This window comes from Acomys minous (genome assembly GCF_964271855.1).
Source record: "Acomys minous genome assembly, chromosome: 14".
In the NCBI taxonomy this organism is placed as follows: Eukaryota; Metazoa; Chordata; class Mammalia; order Rodentia; family Muridae; genus Acomys; species Acomys minous.
Genome location: NC_140496.1, coordinates 61159619 through 61181052, shown reverse-complemented (window position 1 = coordinate 61181052; position 21434 = coordinate 61159619). Strand labels below are relative to the sequence as shown.

At 40.8% G+C, this 21434-nt stretch overlaps 1 protein-coding gene across 5 annotated transcripts in view; it reads right to left on the bottom strand.

Moving 5' to 3' along the window:
- The window catches only part of PTPN22 (protein tyrosine phosphatase non-receptor type 22), a 78890-nt gene that overhangs the window by 16886 nt on the left and 40570 nt on the right, over positions 1-21434 (bottom strand). For all 5 annotated transcript variants that reach the window (XR_014774097.1, XM_084755355.1, XM_084755358.1 and 2 more), the window contains 7 exons: positions 18789-18866; positions 15920-16006; positions 11760-11839; positions 10804-11630; positions 8088-8168; positions 7603-7730; positions 6063-6090 (listed from right to left, as the gene is read on the bottom strand). Coding sequence is in view for 4 of the 5 variants with exons in the window: in XM_084755355.1 (XP_084611481.1) it covers positions 6063-6090; positions 7603-7730; positions 8088-8168; positions 10804-11630; positions 11760-11839; positions 15920-16006; positions 18789-18866 (1309 nt within the window). In the remaining variant the exon portion in view is untranslated. The remainder of the gene's footprint in view (positions 1-6062; positions 6091-7602; positions 7731-8087; positions 8169-10803; positions 11631-11759; positions 11840-15919; positions 16007-18788; positions 18867-21434) is intronic.

Below are 21434 nucleotides of genomic sequence, written 5' to 3'. Positions count from 1 at the left end.
AAAATGATTCAAGATCTGAAGGTGAAAATGGAAACAATAATAAAAGCACAAATTGAGGAAAGTCTGAGAAGATAGAACTTAGAGAATAAAACAGGAATACAGAGGTAAACATCACCAGCAGAATACAATAGATGGAGGAAAGACTCTCAGGTGTAGATGATACAATGGAAGATTTTGACGCAACCATCAAAGAAAATGTTAAGTCAAAAAAATTCCCGACAGAAAGCATCCAAGAAATCAAGGACACCATGAAAAGACGAAACTTAAGGATAATAGGAATTGAGGAAAGAGAAGATGCCCAGCTCCAAAATATTTTTAAAAATCATATAAGAAAAATTCCCCAATTTAAAGAAAAAGAAGCCTAACAATATACAAAAGGCTTACAGGACACCAAATAGAGTACACCAAAAAAGAAAAACCTCCTTCCACATAATAATCAAAACACTAAATTACAGAACAAAGAAAAAGTATTAAAAGTGGCAAGTGGAAAAGGCCAAGTAACATACAATGGCAAACCTATCTGAATCAAGGCAGAAGGGCCTGAGCATATGTCTTGCAAACCGTGAGAGACCACAGATGGCAGTCTAGACTACTATACCCAGCAAAACTTTCAATGACCACAGATGAGAAAACAAGACATTTCAAGACAAAAACAAATTTAAACAGTACCTATCCACAAAGCCAGCCCGACAGAAGATACTAGAAAGAAAACTCCAACCAAAGGAGGCTAACTATACCCAGGAAAACACAAGAAATAGATGACGTCACTTTAGCAAAACAAAAATTAAACAAGCACACAAACACACTATAACAACCAACATCAAAATAAAAGGATGTAACAGTCACTGGTTATTAATCTTTCTCAACATCAATGGCCTCAACTCTCCAATAAAGAGATGCAGACTAACTGAATGGATGCATACACAAGCCCCAACATTCTGCTGCATACAAGAAACACACCTCAGACACAAAGATAGGCATTACCTAGGAGTAAAGGGATGAAAGAAGGTTTTCCAAGCAAATGGACACAAGAAGCAAGCTGGAGTGCCCATTCTAATATCTAAAAAAAAAAAAAAAAAAGACTTTCAACCAGAATTAATCAAAAGAGATGAAAAAGGAGACTTCATACTCATCAAAGAAAAACTCAATCATGATGACATCACAATTCTGAACATATAAGCCCAAATACAAGGGAACTCACATTTGTAAAAAAAAAAAAAAATCATTAAACCACACATTAATCCCCACACATTAATAGTGGGAGACTTCAAGATCCCTCTCTTACCAAAGGATATATAAATGAAACAGAAGCTAAACCTAGAAATAATGACACTAACAAATGTCATTAATCAAATGGACCTAACTGGTATCTACAGAACTTTTCACCCAAACACAAAAGATTATACCTTCTTCTCAGCACCTCACAGAATCTTTTCCAAAATTGACCATATAGTAGGTCACAAAGCAGGCCTCAACAGATACAAGAAGATTGAAATAATACCTTATACTCTATTAGACCACCAAGGACTAATGTTGGGCCTCAACAAGAACAGAAATAACAAGAAGCATACACACACTTGGAAACTGAACAACACTCTAATCAATGATAACTGAGTCAGAGAAGAAATAAAGAAAGAAATTAGGAACTTCCTAAAATTCAATGAAAATGAAGGTACAACATACCCAGATTTATGGGACACAATGAAAGCAGTGCTAAGAGGAAAGTTCGTAGCACTAAGTGCCTTCATAAAGATAATGGAAACATCTCATACAAGCAACTTAATGGTTCATTTGGAAGCCATGGAGGGGGGGGGGGAGAAGCAGACACATGAAGAGGAATAGAGAGTTGAAAATAATAAAACTCAGGGCTAAAATAAATAAATTAGAAACAAAGAGAACAATTCAAAGAATCACTGAAACTAAGAGCTGGTTCTTTGAGAAAATCAACAAGATAGCCAAACTCTTAACCAAACTAACTAAAAGGCAGAGAGACACTATCCAAATCAACAAAATCAGAAATAAAAAAGGAGACAACAACAGACAGTGAGGAAACCCAAAGAATCATTAGGTCTTACTTCAAAAGCCAAATGCCACAAAATTTGAAAATCTAAACGAAATGGACAATTTTCTGGATAGATGCCACTTACCGAAGTTGAATCAGGATCAGGTAAACAAATTAAATATCCTTTATATCATGTAGAAATAGAAGCAGTCATCAAGTATCACAACCAAAAAAAGCCCAGGGCCAGATGGTTTCAGGGCAGAATTCTATCAGACTTTCAAAGAAGAGCTAATATCAATCCTCTTCAAACTATTCCACAAAATAGAAATAGAAGGAACATTATCAAACTCATTCTATGAGGCCACAGTCACCTTGATACCTAAACCTCACAAAGATCCAACAAAGAAAGAGAATTTCAGACCAATTTCTCCTGTGAACATTAATGCAAAAATACTCAATAAAAAATAATCACAAACAAAATCCAAGAATACATCAAAGATATCATTCACCATGATCAAGTAGGATTCATCCCAAGCATGCAGGGATGGTTCAATATATGGAAGTCCATTAATGCAATCTACCATGCAAATAAACTGAAAGAAAAAAACTACATGAACATATTCTTAGATGCCAAAAAAGCATTTGACAAAATCCAACACCCATTCGTGTTTAAAGTCTTGGAGAGATACAAGGCACATACCTAAACATGATAAAGGCTATATACATCAAGCCAATAGCAAACATCAAATTAAATGGAGAGAAACTCAAAGAAATTCCACTAAAATAGGGAACTAGACAAGGCTGCCCACTCTCTCCATAGCTCTTCAATATAGTACTTGAAGTTCTAGCTAGAGCAATAAGACAGCAAACAGAGATCAAGGGGATCCACATCAGAAATGAGGAAGTCAAAGTTGGAGTTGGACTTTATGTGTTTTGCCTCACGAGATGGCCATGACTCTATGGGAACAAGGAGTGGAAGGATATGTGTAGGTAGGTGTCAAGGTGACGTGGAGTAGAATTGTGACAATTAATCTTGATTGTCAACCTGATGTGATTTAGAGTCCCCATGGTAACATATCTCTGGGCATGCCTGTTGGAGAATATATTCAGCTGACTGAGGAGAAAATGACCTACATGTGGTGGGCACTAGTCTACGTTTGGACTGAATAAAAAGGAAAAGGTAGCTGAGCACCTTCTTCTGCTCCCTGACTGCAGATGCAGTGTATGTAGCCAGGGTCTTCACGCTGCCGCCACCATGCATTTACTGTCATAGTGGACTATACCCTCAAACTACAAGCCAAAATGAACCCTTACTTCCTTAAATTTCTGTCACAGCAATGAGAAAAGCAGTACAATATCCAGGCACCCGAGTGCCAGGAGTACAGGCACACACCACTGTACCCAGCCTTCCTACTGCTTTCAGTAATGGTTGCATTACTTTACAGCTCCACTAACATGTGCAGAGGCTGCCTTTTTCTATAAATTCTCAACAGCATTTATCTTTTGTTTTAATTTAATTTATTATTATTGGGGGAGTGTGACATATGCCACTGCATGTATATAGAGGTCAGAAGACAACTCTGTGAGTAAATTCTTCTTCTACCTTTATGCTGGTTTCAGATATCAAGTTCAGGGTGTCAGGCAAGAGCTTTTACCTTCTGGGCAATCTTCCAGGCCCTGCATGCTCTCCCTCTCCCTCTGTCTCTGTCTCTCTCTGTCTCTGTCTATCTGTCTGTCTGTCTGTCTGTTTCTTCTTCTTCTTCTTCTTCTTCTTCTTCTTCTTCTTCTTCTTCTTCTTCTTCTCTCTCTCTCTCTCTCTCTCTCTCTCTCTCTTCCATTTATTTTTATTTTACATGTATGGGTATTTTTACCTACATATATGTCTGTGTACCACATGTGTGCAGTATCCACAGAGGCCAGAAGTGGGCATCAACCCCCATGGAATTATAATTACAGATACTTCTGAGCCAAATGCTGGCAATTGAACCTGGGCTCTATGGAGGAGTAACCCATGATCTTAACCCCTGAGCCATCTCTCTGGCCCCACTTTTTCCCCCCCGAAAGGAGGAGTTTCTCTGTGAAGCTCTGGCTGTCCTGGAACTCAGTCAACTGGGCCATCCTGAAACTCAGAGATTCACTTGCCTCTGCCTCGCAAGTGCTGAGATTCAAGGTGTGCACCACCATGCCTGGCTCCAGCCCCCACTTTTGTTTTTTGATAATGACCATTCTTAGTGAAGTGGGGTTATAATTAATTATGGTTTTCACTTGTATTTCATTGATGACTAGTGGTCCTGAATATCTTTATCTCTGTTGGACACTGGTATATTTTCTTTTAAGAAATATATTTAGATTTACTGCCAATTTTAAAATCATGACATGCATGATATATATGTGTCTGTATGTATATATATAATATATAAAATATATATTATATATGCATATATATGTAGGCATAAGATTGTTGTGTAATTCAAATGCTGATTTCTGTACCCCACCCTCATATCTGGTTACAATCCGTGTTCTGAGAATCTTCTGTCTCCATGTTGTGCTAACATTGCTCCCCCATTGTCCCCTGATATGCCAATAAAGCAGCTTACAGTCAATTGCTGAGAAAAAGAGAGAATAGGGCTGGACTTCCTGCAAGCCAGGGGAGGAGGAGCTGGAGGAGGAAGGAGAGGAAGGAGAGAGTCTGCTATGTGCAGAGGTCTAGAAGGCATCAGGATGGGAGCTGAAGCAGGGAAAGCTACAAAATGTAAGTATCTCTGGGATGTATGTTGGGAGGAGGCCAAATTAGCTTAGATGGTTAAGAATAGAGTAATAACTGCTCAGTTCTTGTGCTGTGAAGCTTGTTAAAACAACATAATAGAGTCTCAACTATTTTAATGCTAGCCCAGGATAAGAGAGAAACTGAAAAACAAACACAGTTTTATAAAAATAACTTTAACATATATATATGTATATATATATATATATACATATTCATTATTTTTGTGTTCCCTACACATTTTGGTCAATATCCAGAGCATCCTAGTCACATAGGATCTTTAAATTTTGAGTCACTAAAGCCAGGCATGGTGGTGCAGACCTTTAATTCCAGCACCCAGAAGGAAAAGGCATGCAAATATCTGAGTTCAGGGCCAGCCTGATCTATAAAGCAAGTTCCAGAGCAGCCAAAGCTATACAGAGAAATTTGTCTGGAAAATACACAGTAAATAAATAAATAAATAAATAAATAAATAAATAAATAAATCTGAGTCACTAAAGTAATGTTGAACATGGCTGTGCTTCTCAGATACACAATACACAAAGTTTTTCTACGTTAAAGGCAAAGGTTGTTGCCTTTGCTGTGTGAGGCTTATTTGGAATAATTTCACTTGTCTATTCTTGCTTTTGTTAACTCATTGGTTTTTTTTAAATGTCTTGTTCAAAAAAAATCCTCACCCATTCCAAAGTCCTAAAGTTTTTCTTCTAGTCATTTAATAGTTTCCAGTCTTATAATTAAACTTTAGTAGATGCTGGGTTGGTTTGGGTGGCTGGTGAGAGGTAGGAGCCTCCCTTATTATGCCTGTGGATACTGGTTTTCAGAGAATCATTTGTTGAAAACACTATTGTTCCCCGTGCATGTTCATAGCATCTTTTCCAAGTCAGCTGACTACAGAGCACATGTAGGTTCACCTCTGGGGTATTTACTTTGCTCTTCTAGCTTGTGTGTCTGTTATGTCGGCACCTTGCATTGCTGACTTCTGTGGCTTCATGTAATTTGAAGTCAAGTAGGAGAGTAGTGTTCTGCTCTGTTCTTTTTACACAGGATTGTTTTAGACTATTTCAATTTTAAAATATCCTATCTGAAATCATGCTTTTTTTAAAAAAGTATCTTGCCTTTACCTTACCCACGAAAAAACAAAACTGTAAGTTTGGGAAAATAAAAAATAAATGAAGACAGAAGAAGCACTTACAAGAACCAAGAATAATCCTGGGGTGAATCACTCTAACTTAATGAGCTGTTCTTACAAAACAAGTTCTTAGGATTAAATGCCATCTAAAGTCAAGAGGTCTTTACCTGATCTGGGACTTTGGAGTTCCACATTCTGAAGAGGTGAGGAGGAAAAAAGGTAAAGAATGAAATGTACACATACAATACAAGCTTGACACAATACATACCATTTTTTAAAATTATAGTTTACATAACTATAAATAGTGATAGCACTATTTATTCATAAGTATTCTGAGTTATAAAAAGAAACCCATGACTCTTAACAGTGAGTGTCATAGTTTTATATCATACGGAAATTATAAGTTGATCTTCTTCTAAATTGTTTCTTTGAAAATTTTAGAACATTGTCCTAAAATTTTATTTGGAGATAAGTTGTTGAAATTGTAATTACTTTATGACACTGAAAAGGGCTGATTGTTCTTCTCTTTGTGAGCTAAGAAAAAAGACCATTATGTGTGAGCATGGTATTAACAGTGATTGTAACAACATCACATTAACAATGTAATTTTCCAGCATTACAATTGTAGGAGCTATTTTTTAGTTCAGTACTGGGGATTAAATCTGGAGTCTTACAGTGCCAGACAAATGCTAGCACTAAGCTACACCCACAGCCCAGGAGGAACTTCTAAATGTTTAATTAATTCTCTGATCTCTGAAATCAATGTAGACATTACATTGTTGGTTCAAAGAATATATAGAAATGTAATGTGTAACCGATTATCAGAAACACAGATATTTCTTCTGGAATCAGGAAACATTATTCCAAGCGGTTCATCGCTAACGTGGTGCAGCTCATGAAGTGACTGCAGCAAATAGCTTGTCTACTTACAAAACACTGGATTTGGTCTTGCCTTAACTTTCTCTTAGAAATCAGCTCAAATGTCTTCTCTCTCCCTGGGCCCTTCTGATCACTCTCAACTTGAAAAGCTTTCCTGTCCTTTGAATCCTTATAACCTTTCCCATCTCACTGATGTATTGTTCTTGATATAATAAACATAAAGATTCATATATGCATCCTGTACTTCAAATGGAAGCTTTTGTTTGGTTTCCTTTTGGTTTTTGGTTTTTCAAGATAGAGTTTCTCTGTGTAGCCTTGGATGTCCTGAAGTCGCTTTGTACACCAGGCTGGCCTTGACCTCACAGTGATCCAATCGCCTGTGCCTCCCTGAGTGCTGGGATTACAGGTGTGCGTCTCCGTGTCCAGCTTAAATGTAAGCTTCTTAAAAGTGAGAAGGCATGCCTTGTCCATCTCTCTTATCCCCCACTCATCCTTTAGCATGTTGTTTTACACTTAGGATCTACTTAGTAATTACTGAGTAACGGTTGTTAAAATGAAGAGAATAACACAGCAGTTAGAGCACTTGTTGCTCTGGCAGGGGACCTGGGTTCAGTTCTCAGCACCCACGGGGTGGCTCTCAACCACCCCCGCGCCGGGCATACGAGTGAGATAGATTTATATCTATATCTATATCTATATCTATATCTATATCTATATCTATATCTATATCTATGTGTAAAGCATGCTTACACCTTAAATAAAATAAATATGTCTAAAAATGAAAAATGAGTAGAATACAAATGAGTGAGTCATCAGAAAATTACAAACCTTGCTTGGCATAAGTCCCACGGGGTCGAGGATCTTTGATTCAGATGCTCCGCTCCATTCCTGTGATGCTCCGATCCTCACCTTCACCACCAGAGGTAGGGATTCAGCAGCTCTGGGTGAGAATTCTCCTGTCGCAAAGAGAATGTGCCGGTTCTTAGGAGTGAGGTGTTTGTTTTGTGGGTTTTTTGTTTGTTTGTTTGTTTTTTCTTTTCTTTCTCTCTCTTTTTTTTTTTTAAAGACAGGGTTTCTCTGTGTAGCCTCGGCTGTCCCGGACTCACTTTGTAGACCAGGCTGGCCTCGAATTTACAGAGATCCGATCCGCTTGCTTCTGCCTCCCGAGTGCTGGGATTATAGGCCTGTGCCACCACACCCCGGCTGAGTGAGGTCATTGTTAAAGAAGGTGAAGGTGTGGTCAGCAGTCGCACAGGGAGCACGACGGGACCTGAGAAGGGACACACACTTCGTACTGACAGAGTCGCACTCACCATCCTCAGCCACAATGAAGGACTCCGGTGTTCTTTCAGGGAGTGGGGGCGGGATTTCGTCATCGGCCCGTGGAGCAGGAGCTATCCAAGTAACAGAAAAGTTATCACAATGTTTTTTATGAGAATAAAGGGGATCCTTACATTCCAATCTAATCCTAAGTGTAAACTTAACAGTGTCGTATTTGCTTGCTCTAGGGGAAAGAATACATTTGTCTGTAGGTAAAACCTTTCTGAGGCTCTGTACTGGGTGTAAAGGTTCGCATGCCCCCTGCATGCCTTGATGGAGTTGCTGTTAGGGCGGTTTCGATTATTCTCTGCCTAACTCTTTCCTTTCTGTTTCCATTGCGTTCACAACAGGACGCTTTTGTCAGCTAAACATTCGTTTACACAGATTTTTTTTTTAATTCCCTTCTTGCCTGGTGGAGGTGGTGCATACCTTTAATCCAAGCACTGGGTGATGGGGGTGTGGGGGGAGTCAGAGGCACGTGGATCTCTGTGAGTTTGAAGCTAAGCCTACTCTACAGAGCAAGTTCCAGAACAGCCAGGGCTACACAGAAAAACCTGTCTTGAAAAACAAAAATCCTTTTATTACTTCATACAGAATCCAAAATGCGATGTTTGTTACATAAGTAGAAACAGTTTGTCAAGAAAGAAGGAGAAACTTCTGGGAATGGAAGTGGACTAGAGAGCTCATAAAACTATTCAGAATTTGTGTAGAACATTTAACATGCTATTATAAGAAACTGCCACCAGGTGGCAGACATGTCAATTTGGCTACAAAATGAAAATTTGGCTACTTTGTTATTTTTGATGCTCTAAAAAGTTTAAAACATTGTAGTTGTTTATAAAAAGAAAACACCTGATGGTAAGGTGGCTCAGTGGTCAAATGCACTTGCTCCTACTAAGCCTGACAACCTAAGTTAAATTCCTGAACCCTCATGGGAGAAAACTTTCTCCAGCAAGTTCGGTGACCTGTGTGCACGCGCGCACACACACACACAATTTTTTTTGTATATTTTAATGAACAAACTGAAAAAGAATTAGGCCAAAGAAGAACCTTCTCAGAGCCAGATAAAAAAATTTTTTTACAACAAATAATTTTCATCTATTAAACTTACTAGGTTTGACTATCACATATTTATCATCAAGAGTTCAAAGTCATCCTTGTTTGTGTAGAGAACTTGAGGCCAGCCTGGGATACATGAGACCCTGTCTGAAAAAAAAAACTAAAATAGGAAAAACAAAACAGCAATCTTGGGGCTGGGAGGATGGCTGCGTGGGTAAAAATGTTTGCACCTGAGTTCAGATCCCCAGCATCCACATACAAAGCAAGGCCATGCCTGTAACCCAGCACCGGAGGAGAAGGAGCGGAGACAGGCCTTGCTAGTCCTCAGCCTGGAGTAGGACAGTGAAAGCTCTGAGTTCAGTGAGACCACAGCTCACCGTCACAGGGTAGAGAGTGGAGCAATTTGCTTGTGATCTTCATTTGGCCTCCACATATGCTCACACATGCATGCATGTCTGCTCGCGCGCGCGTGCGCGCACACACACACACACACACACGCATGCACGCACAGAAGGAAGGAGAAATTATTCCCTAGCGGCTGAGAGTCTGAGGCAGGACCACTGAGTTCCACATCTGCCTGACCTCTATCAACTCTCGGCCAGCTTGGGTAGTAAGATTCTATTTACATCAAGAAACGAGAAAGAAGAAAGAAATATGGAGCAGGGCTGTAACTCCATGACAGAGCTCCTTTCCAGCTGGCTGGACTCAAGCCCCATGACTTCAAGACAGAGGAAAAAGAAACTGCATTAAAAATGTCACAGAGCAACAGTTTCCCATATTTCCTAAGTAAACGCTATCTACAGATTATCTTGCAATTTGCCTAAGAGAATTAAGCTTGCTCTTTGCTTCCTTCATCTTCTACATCAAATTGTTAGGGCCGGAGAGTCCACTTAAACACTGCCTGGCATGCATGAGGCACTAGGTTCAACTCACTTCACTAAACAGAAGCAAGAGGCAAAGAAACACCCCATAATAGTCTAATGTGATGCAGCTCATAAAGTGACTAGTGAATAACTTGTCTACTTATAAAACGTTAATGTGTGTTCAGTATTGCGTTCTGACTAACTCAGTTAAAACTATATTTGATATGTAAAAAAAAATCTAGAATTAGAAGCGATAATTATGAAGGTTGTGTTAAAAGATTTTTTTTTAAAGTCACACAACACTGAACGTTTTCTCATCTACTAAGATGCTGCAGAAGTGCAGGAAATGGGGCCCTACCCTTCCCTGTCTTACAGGAAAAGAAGTCAATGCTTAGCAATGTGGTCAGCTCATTACAAGCACCTAAGTGTGTGACAAATATTTCTGGGTGGCCGCTCGGTGCTGCTCCTCAGCTTGGCCTCTGTGCTTGGGAAACTGCTCCCGCATGCTAACCGGTAAATTGTGGGCTTTTGATAAACAAGTCTGGAATGGATTTGGCCTTGGTTGAAGCCTTCCTGTTGGCGTAGGCGGGTCCCCAGACTTGGCTACCTCCACTGTTGTTGGCTTCGATTTGGTGCATCATCAAAAAACAACACAATGCATTTCTTGAGAAGAAAGAACAAGAAAAAAGAAGCAGAAGAGAATGGGCCAGGACGAGAAGAAACCAAAATATTTCATGGAAACCAGGCAAGGCCCAAAACGTTATGCAAATCTTAAAAAAGAACTTACCTTCCCCAGCTGTCTCTTGGGTTAATGGTGGGGAAAAACTGCTCAGAGGGCTTGTCGTTAAAGCATCCTGTGAGCTGCAGCAAGAAAAGGAGGTTGTAGAAGAGGCTGGTGGCAGATCACGGGGAAAGGGGGCTCCGTCTTGCTTCTCAGGCAGATCAAAAGACATCTTAGAATCGGCACTATTTGGAGGTGATGACGGAAAATAAGGGTCTTCTACCAAAGACGTGCAAGACTGCACTCTAGAAGCACTGGGGCCGTGCTGCGGTGCACCAGAGGCATCACATGTGCGTTCAGAGGCACATGGCAGCGAATAATTCAGTTCCTCTGAGGAAACGCGGTCCACTCTTGGCGCCCGCAGCTCCATGAGACAAGGCTCGTGCGGTTGAGATTCCAAGCATGAGGAACCGTCTTCTATGCCCAACGCGTTTGCTTTTTGCTGCTGCGTCGGTGCGAATGGAGTTGATTTGGTCCGAGTCACCGGCCGTGTTGAATTATGACACCCGCCTGCTGGGTTCATAGGTGGAGCGCTAGGACAGGACCCAAACAAAATGGGGCTGAAATCTACACTTTGATACTTCTGAAGGGGCTCGCCCATTAGTGGGGGTGCCGTTCCCTGGCCGCTCCTGGTTATGACAGCCTTGTTGTTACACCCACAGTTTAGCTCCAAAAGATCTAAGCATGGGCTTGATTTAGCCGAGTTCACAGCCAACTCTTCCTTGGCCCTGATCTCACAAGTCCTAAAGCCGAAGGAAGGAGCATCCATGCTCTCCTCTTCCGCCCTCTGTTTGCTCCGCTGGTTTGTCACTTTTGCGTCATCGTTCACTGCGCTGAAACAAAGAGAGAACGCTGACACCATCCCAAAAAGAGGTCTCTTCCCGTAGCACCGAGAAGTAGAACATGAGATTTCATCCCTTAGGCACAGTTAGTCAACATGTAGCTAAGCAAAGTTTACTCACTTTTTTGGTAAATCCGGAGGACAAGAGTCAGATTGAGATTTTGTGAGATTTTGTTCAGGAATTGAGAATTCTGCTTGAATCTTCAAGAGAAACGCCAGAGGTTTTGTTTTTTTAATGAGGCAATGTCAATGAAACAATTTAATATTTGGAAAACTGGGAAATAATACCCCTTCCCCACCCCCCACACACCCCCAACAAGTCACAGGCACCATCATGGAAAGCGGGACAGAAAGATGAGGAAGGACAGGGCTGAAACAGTGTCTTCTGGTGACTTGTGAACTCCAGCAGCAGGCTTGCCTATTCAGGACCTCCATAAAACCAAGCTAGTCAACACTCAAACATAGATGGGGATGAGGGCTCCATAACACCCACCCCTAACTGAGCTGCTATGGCCAGTTAATGGCTTCTGGGGAAGGCGAAGTCGGCTTTCTTAATTAAGGATCAACCACACCCATAAGCATATGAGCAGCACAAATTAGCATTGGTGGATATATATATATATATATATATATATATATATATATATATATATATATATATATGTATATGAAGTTAGGAAGGGGTAGAGAGATGACTGGCAGTTCTGAGAAGAATTAGGAGGAGAGGTAAGGGTAAAAATGAGCAAAACATATTGCAATAAATTCTGAAAGAATTAGTTAAATATAAAGCAGTATGCTTATTTGGCTTTGCTGAGTTAATATAAAATAAATTACATATTTGCTTATAAAAGAAAAATCCCACCAGGCAGTGGTGGTGCACACTTTTAATATCAGCACTCAGGAAGCAGAGGCAGGCTGGAACGCACTGTGTGAGTTTGAGCCAGGTTGATCTACAGGTTGAGTTCCAGGACAGCCAAGGCTGTGCAGAGAAACTCTGTCTCAAAAAACCAAAATTAAGGAGGCAGAGGCAGGCGGATCTCTGTGAGTTTCAGGCCAGCCTGGTCTACAAAGCGAGTCCAGGACAGCTGAGGATATATAGAGAAACCCTGTCTCAATCAATCAATCAATCAATCAATCAATCAATCAGTCAGTCAATAAAGCTCCCAAATGAACAGCCTAACTTTACATTTTAAGAAACTAGGTTGGGGGAGACTAAAATCAATCTCAAACTTAGCAACATCAAGGGAATATTAAAGATTAGAACAGACATACATGAAATAGAGAATAAGAAAAGTGGAAAAACAACTTTAAAAGATCAACAAAATTTATTAGGCTGTAGGTACACCAAGAAAAAATCCAAATTATTAATCAAAGGTAAAAATACAGGAACTGGATAGATAGCATATTTAGCAAAGTACTTCAGCTCAATTCCCAGAAAAGAAAAACCCTCCTCAAAAAATATAAATAAGCAAACCTGGCACGGCGTAGGACACCTGTAACCATAGTACTAAATTGGTGGCGACAGAGGGCCCTGGGCCTCCTGGTAGCTAGCCTAATCAGTGACCCCACATCCCAGGGAAAGACTCTGTCCCACAAAACAAGGTTGATGGCTCCTGAGGAATTATACCCAACATTGATTTCTGACCTTGATGTGCATACATGAGCCTCTGCACATTAACATGCTCACGTATCTACACATGTGCCCTTACACCCAAGATGAAAATGTGAATATAATAAAAAAAAAAGAATTAAAATGCTATGAACAATTTGCAAAGAAGTACCACATAGTTTGCATACTAACAAGTTGGATAACCTAGATATGACAGGTAAGATCTTGGAGACACCCACCATATCAAAACTGGCCAAGGAAGAAATAGAAAATCTAAAGAGAAATCAACTAGTAAAGCAATTGAACCAAGGGAGCAAACTAAAGAGTCCCTGGGTTCAATCCCCAGGACTGAGGCAGGGCCGGGGGCAATAAATAATTGCTGCCAAGCAATGGGTAAATATTAGCAAGAATATAGAAGATGTGCACATCTATATATGGTTGGTGGGAATGTACACTAGATTAGGTATTGTGAAATATCAGTATTGAGGTCCCTCAAAAAGTTTTTAAAAACTACCATATAATTTCTCAATTCAACTTCTGGCATTTTCAGGGGAAATAAAATTAGTATGGGGGTACTCATGTGTTTAATGTATAATGTTCACAATAAACAAGCTAGGGGGTCAGCTTACACATCCATCCATAGATGAATGGATAAAGAAAGTATAGCAGATATTCACAATGGAAAACCATTGCTCCCTTTTAGAAGAAGGAAATAATGTCCTGGGAGAGGACCTGTGTTAAGACTCCCAGATAACTTATAAAAGCCGAGTGTGATGGACCTATAGCCCCAGTATTGAAGGCAGGGGACAGGTGGATAGATCCAGGGGAAAGAGGGCCTGCTGGCTAGCCAGTCTACTCAAACAAAGAGCCGTAATTTCAGTGAGACACCTGCCTCAGAAACACAGAGTGGAAGAGCAATTGAGAAAGATGTGTAATGTTAACCTCTGGCTTCTACATGCATCTGGACTGCTGACTGCACACACACACATATGCATACCATTTACACACACACATACACACACACACACACACACACACACACACACACACACACACACACACTGCCAGGCATGGTGATACAGGCTAGTAGCTTCAGCTACATAGGAAGCTGAAGCAAGAGAATCGTAAGTTCAAGGCCAGTCTGGACAACTTAAGCAAAACCCTGTCTCAAAATTTAAAAGTTGAAAAACAGAGCTGGTGATACAACTCAGTGCTAAAGCAATTACTGGCATTCACGAGGCCCTATGTTCAAGTCCAAGGATCATTTAAAAAATAATGATCTTTTGGGTTTTTTTTTTTTTAACAACACGGATGAGCCTGGAGGAAATTGTGCTAAATAAAATAAGCTAAGCACATAGAAGCATGGAGTAGCATGGTGGCTGCCGGGGAGTAGGAAGGAGGGAGATTCCTCCCAACAGACACTAATAAATTCAAGAGGTTTACTATAAAATATTATGACTACAGTTAATAATGACACATCATGTATTAGAAAATTGTGTAGAACATAGGTCTTAAATTATAAGTAAATATGTTAATTATCTTGATTTAGTAATTCTACCTTAAAACATTATACCATATATATATATATATATATATACGATATATATATTTTAAGACAGGGTTTCTTGGTCAGGCAATGGTGGCACACGCCTTTAATCCCAGCACTTGGGAAGCAGAGGCAGGTGGATCTCTATGAGTTTCAGGCCAGCCTGGTCTACGAAATCAGCCATGGCTACACAGAGAAACCCTGTCTCAAAAAAAAAAAAAAAAAGAAAGAAAGAAAGAAAGAAAAGAAAGAAAGAAAAAGAAAGAAAGAAAGATAGGGTTTCTTTTTATAGCCTTGGCTGTCCTGGAGCTTGCTCTTAGACCAGGCTGGCCTCAAACTCACAATATATTTAATTGCATTTTCTTTCTTTCTTTCTTTCTTTCTTTCTTTCTTTCTTTCTTTCTTTATTTTGTTCTTTAGACAGGGTCTCACTGTGTAACCCTGGTTAGCCTGGAGCTTGCCAAGCTGCCCTCCAGACTCACACAGGTCTGCCTGCCTCTGCCTCTGGGATTCAAGTCGTGTGTCACCACACCTGGCTCAACTTTTACTTAGCAATTTTTAAAAAGAAAAATTTTGAAGAGACATATGCTATAAAGTAAGACAGATGGGACCTGGAAAAGTGCTCATCTATGAGTTTATAAATTTAATCTCGTCTAACTTGCAGAAAATGGTCTAAAACTAGAGATCAGAACACATGCTTGCCCTAATTAGGTTGGTTCTAAAATTATATGCAATGAGTTAAAAATCAAGATGTGAATTTTAACACATTGGGAAGTTAAACTACTCAAAATTTATTTGTCCTCCACAGGAGTTTGTTTGTTTTTTGTTTGTTTATTTGGTTTGGTTTTTCAAGACAGTGTTTCTTTGTATAGCCTTGGCTGTCCTGGACTCACTTTGGAGACCGGGCTGGCCTTGAACTCACAAAGTCCTGTCTCTGCCTCTGGGTGCTGGGATTACAGGAATGAGCCACCATTCCACAGGAGCCCAGCTCTACAGGAGATTTTTTGACACAACCCTATTCAATCCTGACTTTCCAATTCAGTTGTGACTACACAGGAGCCCTACAAGTAATCTGAGATGCTCTGGCCAAAAACATACGAAAAACAATGTGCAATTTAAACATTACCTGTCTTCCAGAGTGATTGTCAGAGATAATATCCATATGTCTCTTAAACAGTTCTAACACGGCACTGTAGACCAACTCGTATTGTTCCTGGAGCATATCACAAGTGCAGCAAATGAAGAAAATCAAAACAACAGGTAAATTACAGAGGTCTATTTCAAAATGGAAACATCCTTAAACATATGTTACTAAGCTCAGTAACAATGCCTTACATTGGGTGGCCCACTGCAGATTTGTATATTCTTCTAGGGAATATATGGGGAATATATTTTACATAACTCTAGCTAACATATATTGATGCTATGCCATGAATCTTTCTTTTTACTTATATTTCATCTCTGTTTTCTTTGCTATCATTTTTTAAATGATATACATTGTCCTATGTTGATTTTGAGTAAATCATCTTCATTTATGGGGGGAAAAATCAGGTAACGGTTGGTATATGGATTGATGGCTTCAACACGCATCTCTAACTTGGCCTTCACAAAGCTCTATGAAGTAGGAAGGCTCGTAGACCTGTTTTAGTCAGTTTGGCCACGGCCGTTCAGAAGTAACTCCCGGCACATGGCTTACACGCTGAATCGTCTCTGATTTCCTTTACTGTATTTAGATCAAGTTGCTGAAATTTTTTTTTCCTAGTCAAGATACTAAAGAAAAGTAAACCAAGGGATAAACGCTGGGACTCTGTCCTGACTGTGTGCGGAAAGGCTTACAGCTTGCTAATTCTTCCTTTGGGCCCTTCTGCTTCCTGAAGCACTTCCTCCAGCACTTTATACAGCCCCATACAAATAAATAAAAGAGGTTTTCAAAGGTATTTTTAGCAGGAGAACAATGTGGCATCTAATCACCCAGCACAGCCATTGTGGTCCCCACACAGTGCAGTCCCAGTGCTGAAGAAGCTGAAGCAGAAGGGTTGTCACAGCTCCACAGCCAGCCGGGTCCTCAGTGGTGAATCGTAAGCCATACTGGGGTATGAGGTAAGACAGAGAGAGAGAGAGAGAGAGAGAGAGAGAGAGAGAGAGAGAGAGAGAGAGAGAGGCACATAGAGACAGAGACAGAGACAGAGACACAGAGAGAGAGACAGAGAAAGAGACAGAGACAGACAGAGAGACAGACAAACAGACAGAGACAGAGAGGCAGAGATGAAGACAGAGACAGAGACTCTGAGCGAGAACAGAAATCAAGCAGGAAGCATCATCTGGCTACCCTGCCATTTTGCAGCATTGGGAGATGAGCTACAACTGTGAGATTCACTTAGCTAGTTCACTAACAATGCTGAAATATGAAAGTGTCTCCAGTTACCTTCAAACTCTTAAAACTAGGCCAGACAGAGATGGGACCTTCTGGAATGGGGTGTGTTTATTAATTTAACACTGCCATTCATGTAACAAGGCTGCTTGCCTGCTGGGTATGTCTGTATATTTATACGCATTGCCTTCCCTTCAAACCAGCTAAAGCTTCCATTTCACATGACCTTGCCTCTTACAGGTTGAATATAGAAAACACCTACAGACAACACATGAAAAATTATTTTTTCCACAACCTATTCATGGAAAACCTGTGTGGGCCAAACAGATACTTTTGTATTAATAGCTCTTTGTTTTTTCCCTTCATTCACAACTTGAACATTAAAATATCTAACCTGCCACTGTGAACTGCTTTATCTCTACACTTATGTGCACGGTCAGCTGTTGTTGCTGTTGCTGCTGCTGCTGCTGTTGTTGTTTTTGAGCCAAGGTTTCCCTGTGTAGCCCTGGCTGTCATGGAACTCCCATGGTAGACCAGGCTGGCCTCAAACTCCCAGAGTGATGGGATAGCAGGTGTGCACCACCATCTCCAACTATGAAAGTTCATTTATAAGGGACGTGAAACACTTCAGGGTCTTTCCACTTAAATATAGTTCAGAAAAAATACACAAACATGCCTTACACATGATACCAATACAAATTTGAATGCATGAGTGGATCAACATTAAGCTCCATCTTAAAGATGAACAAATGTATTTGAGGAAAGTTATGGGTATATAAACATGTGAAATTAATACTATAGGCAATGAGAGATTTGGGATTAGAAGAGAGGGGAAAATATTCCCAGTGAAATGAGATAGTGTGGGCAATCTAGAGTGGGTCCAAAGGTGGCAGGAAACAATAAAGGCTGAGTGTAGTTATGTTTTTAAGGTGTGCCTGTAGACACGGGACTAGACGGGAAATGTAACAGTAGCAACCTCTATATGATAGGCACATGCTTATCCTGATTCCATTTTTTCATTGCTTCCTAACATAGAAATGACATCACTTTTTCTTGAAGCAGAAATGACAAGTCCCTGATTTTCTCTGACCTCAGCGGTAGATTTGTAACTATGAAATTTCAAGTTAACTTACAACCCCTTAACATTACCCGGTTCTTTCTACTGAGTCCAAAAATCTTTGACTTTTTCAACTTCCTTCCTAAGCAAGAAATGATAAAGATAGACAATAAAATATGAGGAATGAAAATAAGCAGACCCATGGGCTGGAGAGATGGCTCAGTGGTTAAGAGTGCCGCCTGCTCTTCCAAAGGTCCTGAGTTCAATTCCCAGAAACCACATAGTGGCTCATATCCATCTGTAATGTGATATGGCGCCCTCTTCTGGCTTGCAGAAGTACATGCAAGCAGAGCACTGTGTACATAATAATAAATAAATAAATCTTAAAAAAAAAAAAAGAAAAAAGAAAATAAGCAGACCCAGGACAAGGGCTGCAGAAAACCACTGGGATACTCCAAGTTAGAGAAGAGCTCATAGCAAGTTCACCTCACTCCTGTGCCTCACCACAAACACAAGCGTGCAGCAAGACTCCGACGCTCGCTCCCCTCTCACCACCACAGTCCATACCTGAGTTTGCACGAGCGAAGGCCTGTGTGTTCGCATTTCCTGGATCAAATGAAAAACACTGAAGTTCTCAGGAATTATCTGTCAAATCAAAGGGAAAATATTTAATTCTTTTATTCTTTGCTAACAAATCATGCCACTTTCTCATAGTCTTGGACTCCCATGATACCTGCTCTTCTTTTTGGGGGACGGGGCTTTTTTTTTTTTAAGACAGGGTTTCTCTGTGTAACCTTGGCTGTCCTGAACTCATTTTGTTGACCAGGTTGGCCTCGAACTCATGGAGATCCGCCTGCCCCTGCCTGCCAAGTGCTGGGATTAAAGGCGTGCACCACCACCGCCTGGCTATACCTGCTCTTCTAGTATAGAATAATACCAATCTCCCTCCCCAGGCCCTGGAAATCAGTTTTTATGTCTGTTAGGAAAAGAGAAGCTTGAATTATGGGCTTTAGATTTTTCTAAATTGCTGTATCTCATAAAACCTCAGATGACTTATCAGTTGAGCCTTATCTTTGTGGCATGAGAGATTTGATCACCCCATGTAAAATTGTTCTGATTATACCCTATGAGCATATACAGAGGGAGGAAGTCTCCCTCAGTCACAGTCAAAGGGGAGAGGAGTAAGGGGAAAATGGGAGGGAGGGAGGAATGGGAGGATACAAGGGATGGGATAACCATTGAGATGCAATATGAATAAATTAATAAAAAATTTAAAAAGCTTAAGCAAAAAAATAATAATAAATAAATTTAATTTAATTTTTAAAAAGTTGTTCTGAGTTACATCAGTCAGTCTTTTCTAGGGACAACACCAGCCTCTAAATCAGCAGTTCTCAATCTGTGGGTTGAGACCCTTCGGAGGCGGAGTGACCCTTTCACAGGGGTCATCTAAGGCCGTTGGAAAACACAGACATTTACATTCCAATTCATAACAACAACAAAATTAGAGTTATGAAGTAGATCTAAAACAATTTTATCACTGGGGCCCACATGGCATGAGGAACTGTTCCAAAGTTTTTCCCTTCCCTCCTTCCCTCCTTCCCACCTTCCCTCCTTCCCTCCTTCCCTCCTTCCCTCCTTCCCTCCTTCCCTCCCTCTCTGTGTTTCTTTCTTTCTGGCAGGGCTGCATATAGCCCAAGCTGGTCCTAAACTTGCTATGTAGCCAGGGATGACCGTCGACTCCCTCCAGGCTCCAAGTGCTGGGATTATAGGCATGTGCCACCGCATCCCTTCCCCGGGTTGACACAGTTTAGGCAGAGCAAGCCTGAAGTTTTGGTCCATTGTTACCCAATCTCTCTACCAACTGAACTGAATGCCTAGCTCCAAGGATGCATGACGAAATATGTATTTTTATCTTATGTGTATGAGCATCTGGGTACATACACACCACAAAAGGCAGAAGAGGGCATTGGGTCCCTTGGGCTTGGCGTTACTGATGACTGTAAGCTGCCATGCGGTCTCTGCGATCCAAACTCCTACGAGAGCAGCAAGTGCTCTTACCCCGAGCTGTATCTTCAGCACCAAGAGTGCATTTGGAAAACCAACATGGTTTCTTATCATTTTCACCACAGTTTAGAGCAGTGGCTCTCAACCTCCCTCACGCTGTAGCCCTTCCGCACAGTTCCTCATGCCATGCGGGCCCCAGTGATAAAATTGTTTTAGATCTACTTCATAACTCTAATTCTGTTGTTGTTATGAATTGGAATGTAAATGCCTGTGTTTTCCAATGGCCTTAGATGACCCCTGTGAAAGGGTCACTCCGCCTCCGAAGGGTCTCAACCCACAGATTGAGAACTGCTGATTTAGAGGCTGGTGTTGTCCCTAGAAAAGACTGACTGACGTAACTCAGAACAATTTTACATGGGGTGATCAAATCTCTCATACCACGAAGATAAGGCTCAACTGATAAGTCATCTGAGGTTTTATGAGATACAGCAATTTAGAAAAATCTAAAGCCCATAATTCAAGCTTCTCTTTTCCTAACAGACATAAAAACTGATTTCCAGGGACTGGGGAGGGAGATGGCTCCACAGTAAAGAGCCTTGGTTCCTCCAAAGAACCCAGGTTCCATTCCTAGCACCTACTTGACGGCTCACAACTGTCCGTAACTATAGTTCCAAGGGATCAGATGCCCTCTTCTGGCCTCTGTGGCACAGGCACACGCAAGCCACACAGACATACAAGCAGGTAAAATACCCATACACATGAAATGTTTAAAGTTTTAAAAAAATTGGCCAGGTGTGGTGACACGAGTCTTTAATCACAGGACTCAGTAGACAGAGGGAGGTGGTGGTAATTTGAAGCCAACCTGGTCTACAGAACGAGTTCTAGGACAACCAGAAAAACTTTGTCTCCAAAAAAATTATTTCTAGGGGCTAGAGAGATGGCTCAGCAGTTAAGACCACTGACCACCCTTCCAAAGGACCCAGGTTCAATTCCCAGCACCTACATGGCAGCCCACAACTGTCTTTAACTCCAGTTCCAGTGGCTCTGACTCTCTCACAGAGACATACATGCAAGACAAATGCCTGCACTTAATGCACATTAAATAAAAATTTAAAAAATGTTCCTAGAGCCAGAGAGATGGCTCAGTTGGTAAAGGACATGCCACACAAGCACAAGGTCCTGAGTTCAGATCCTCAGCACCACATAAAA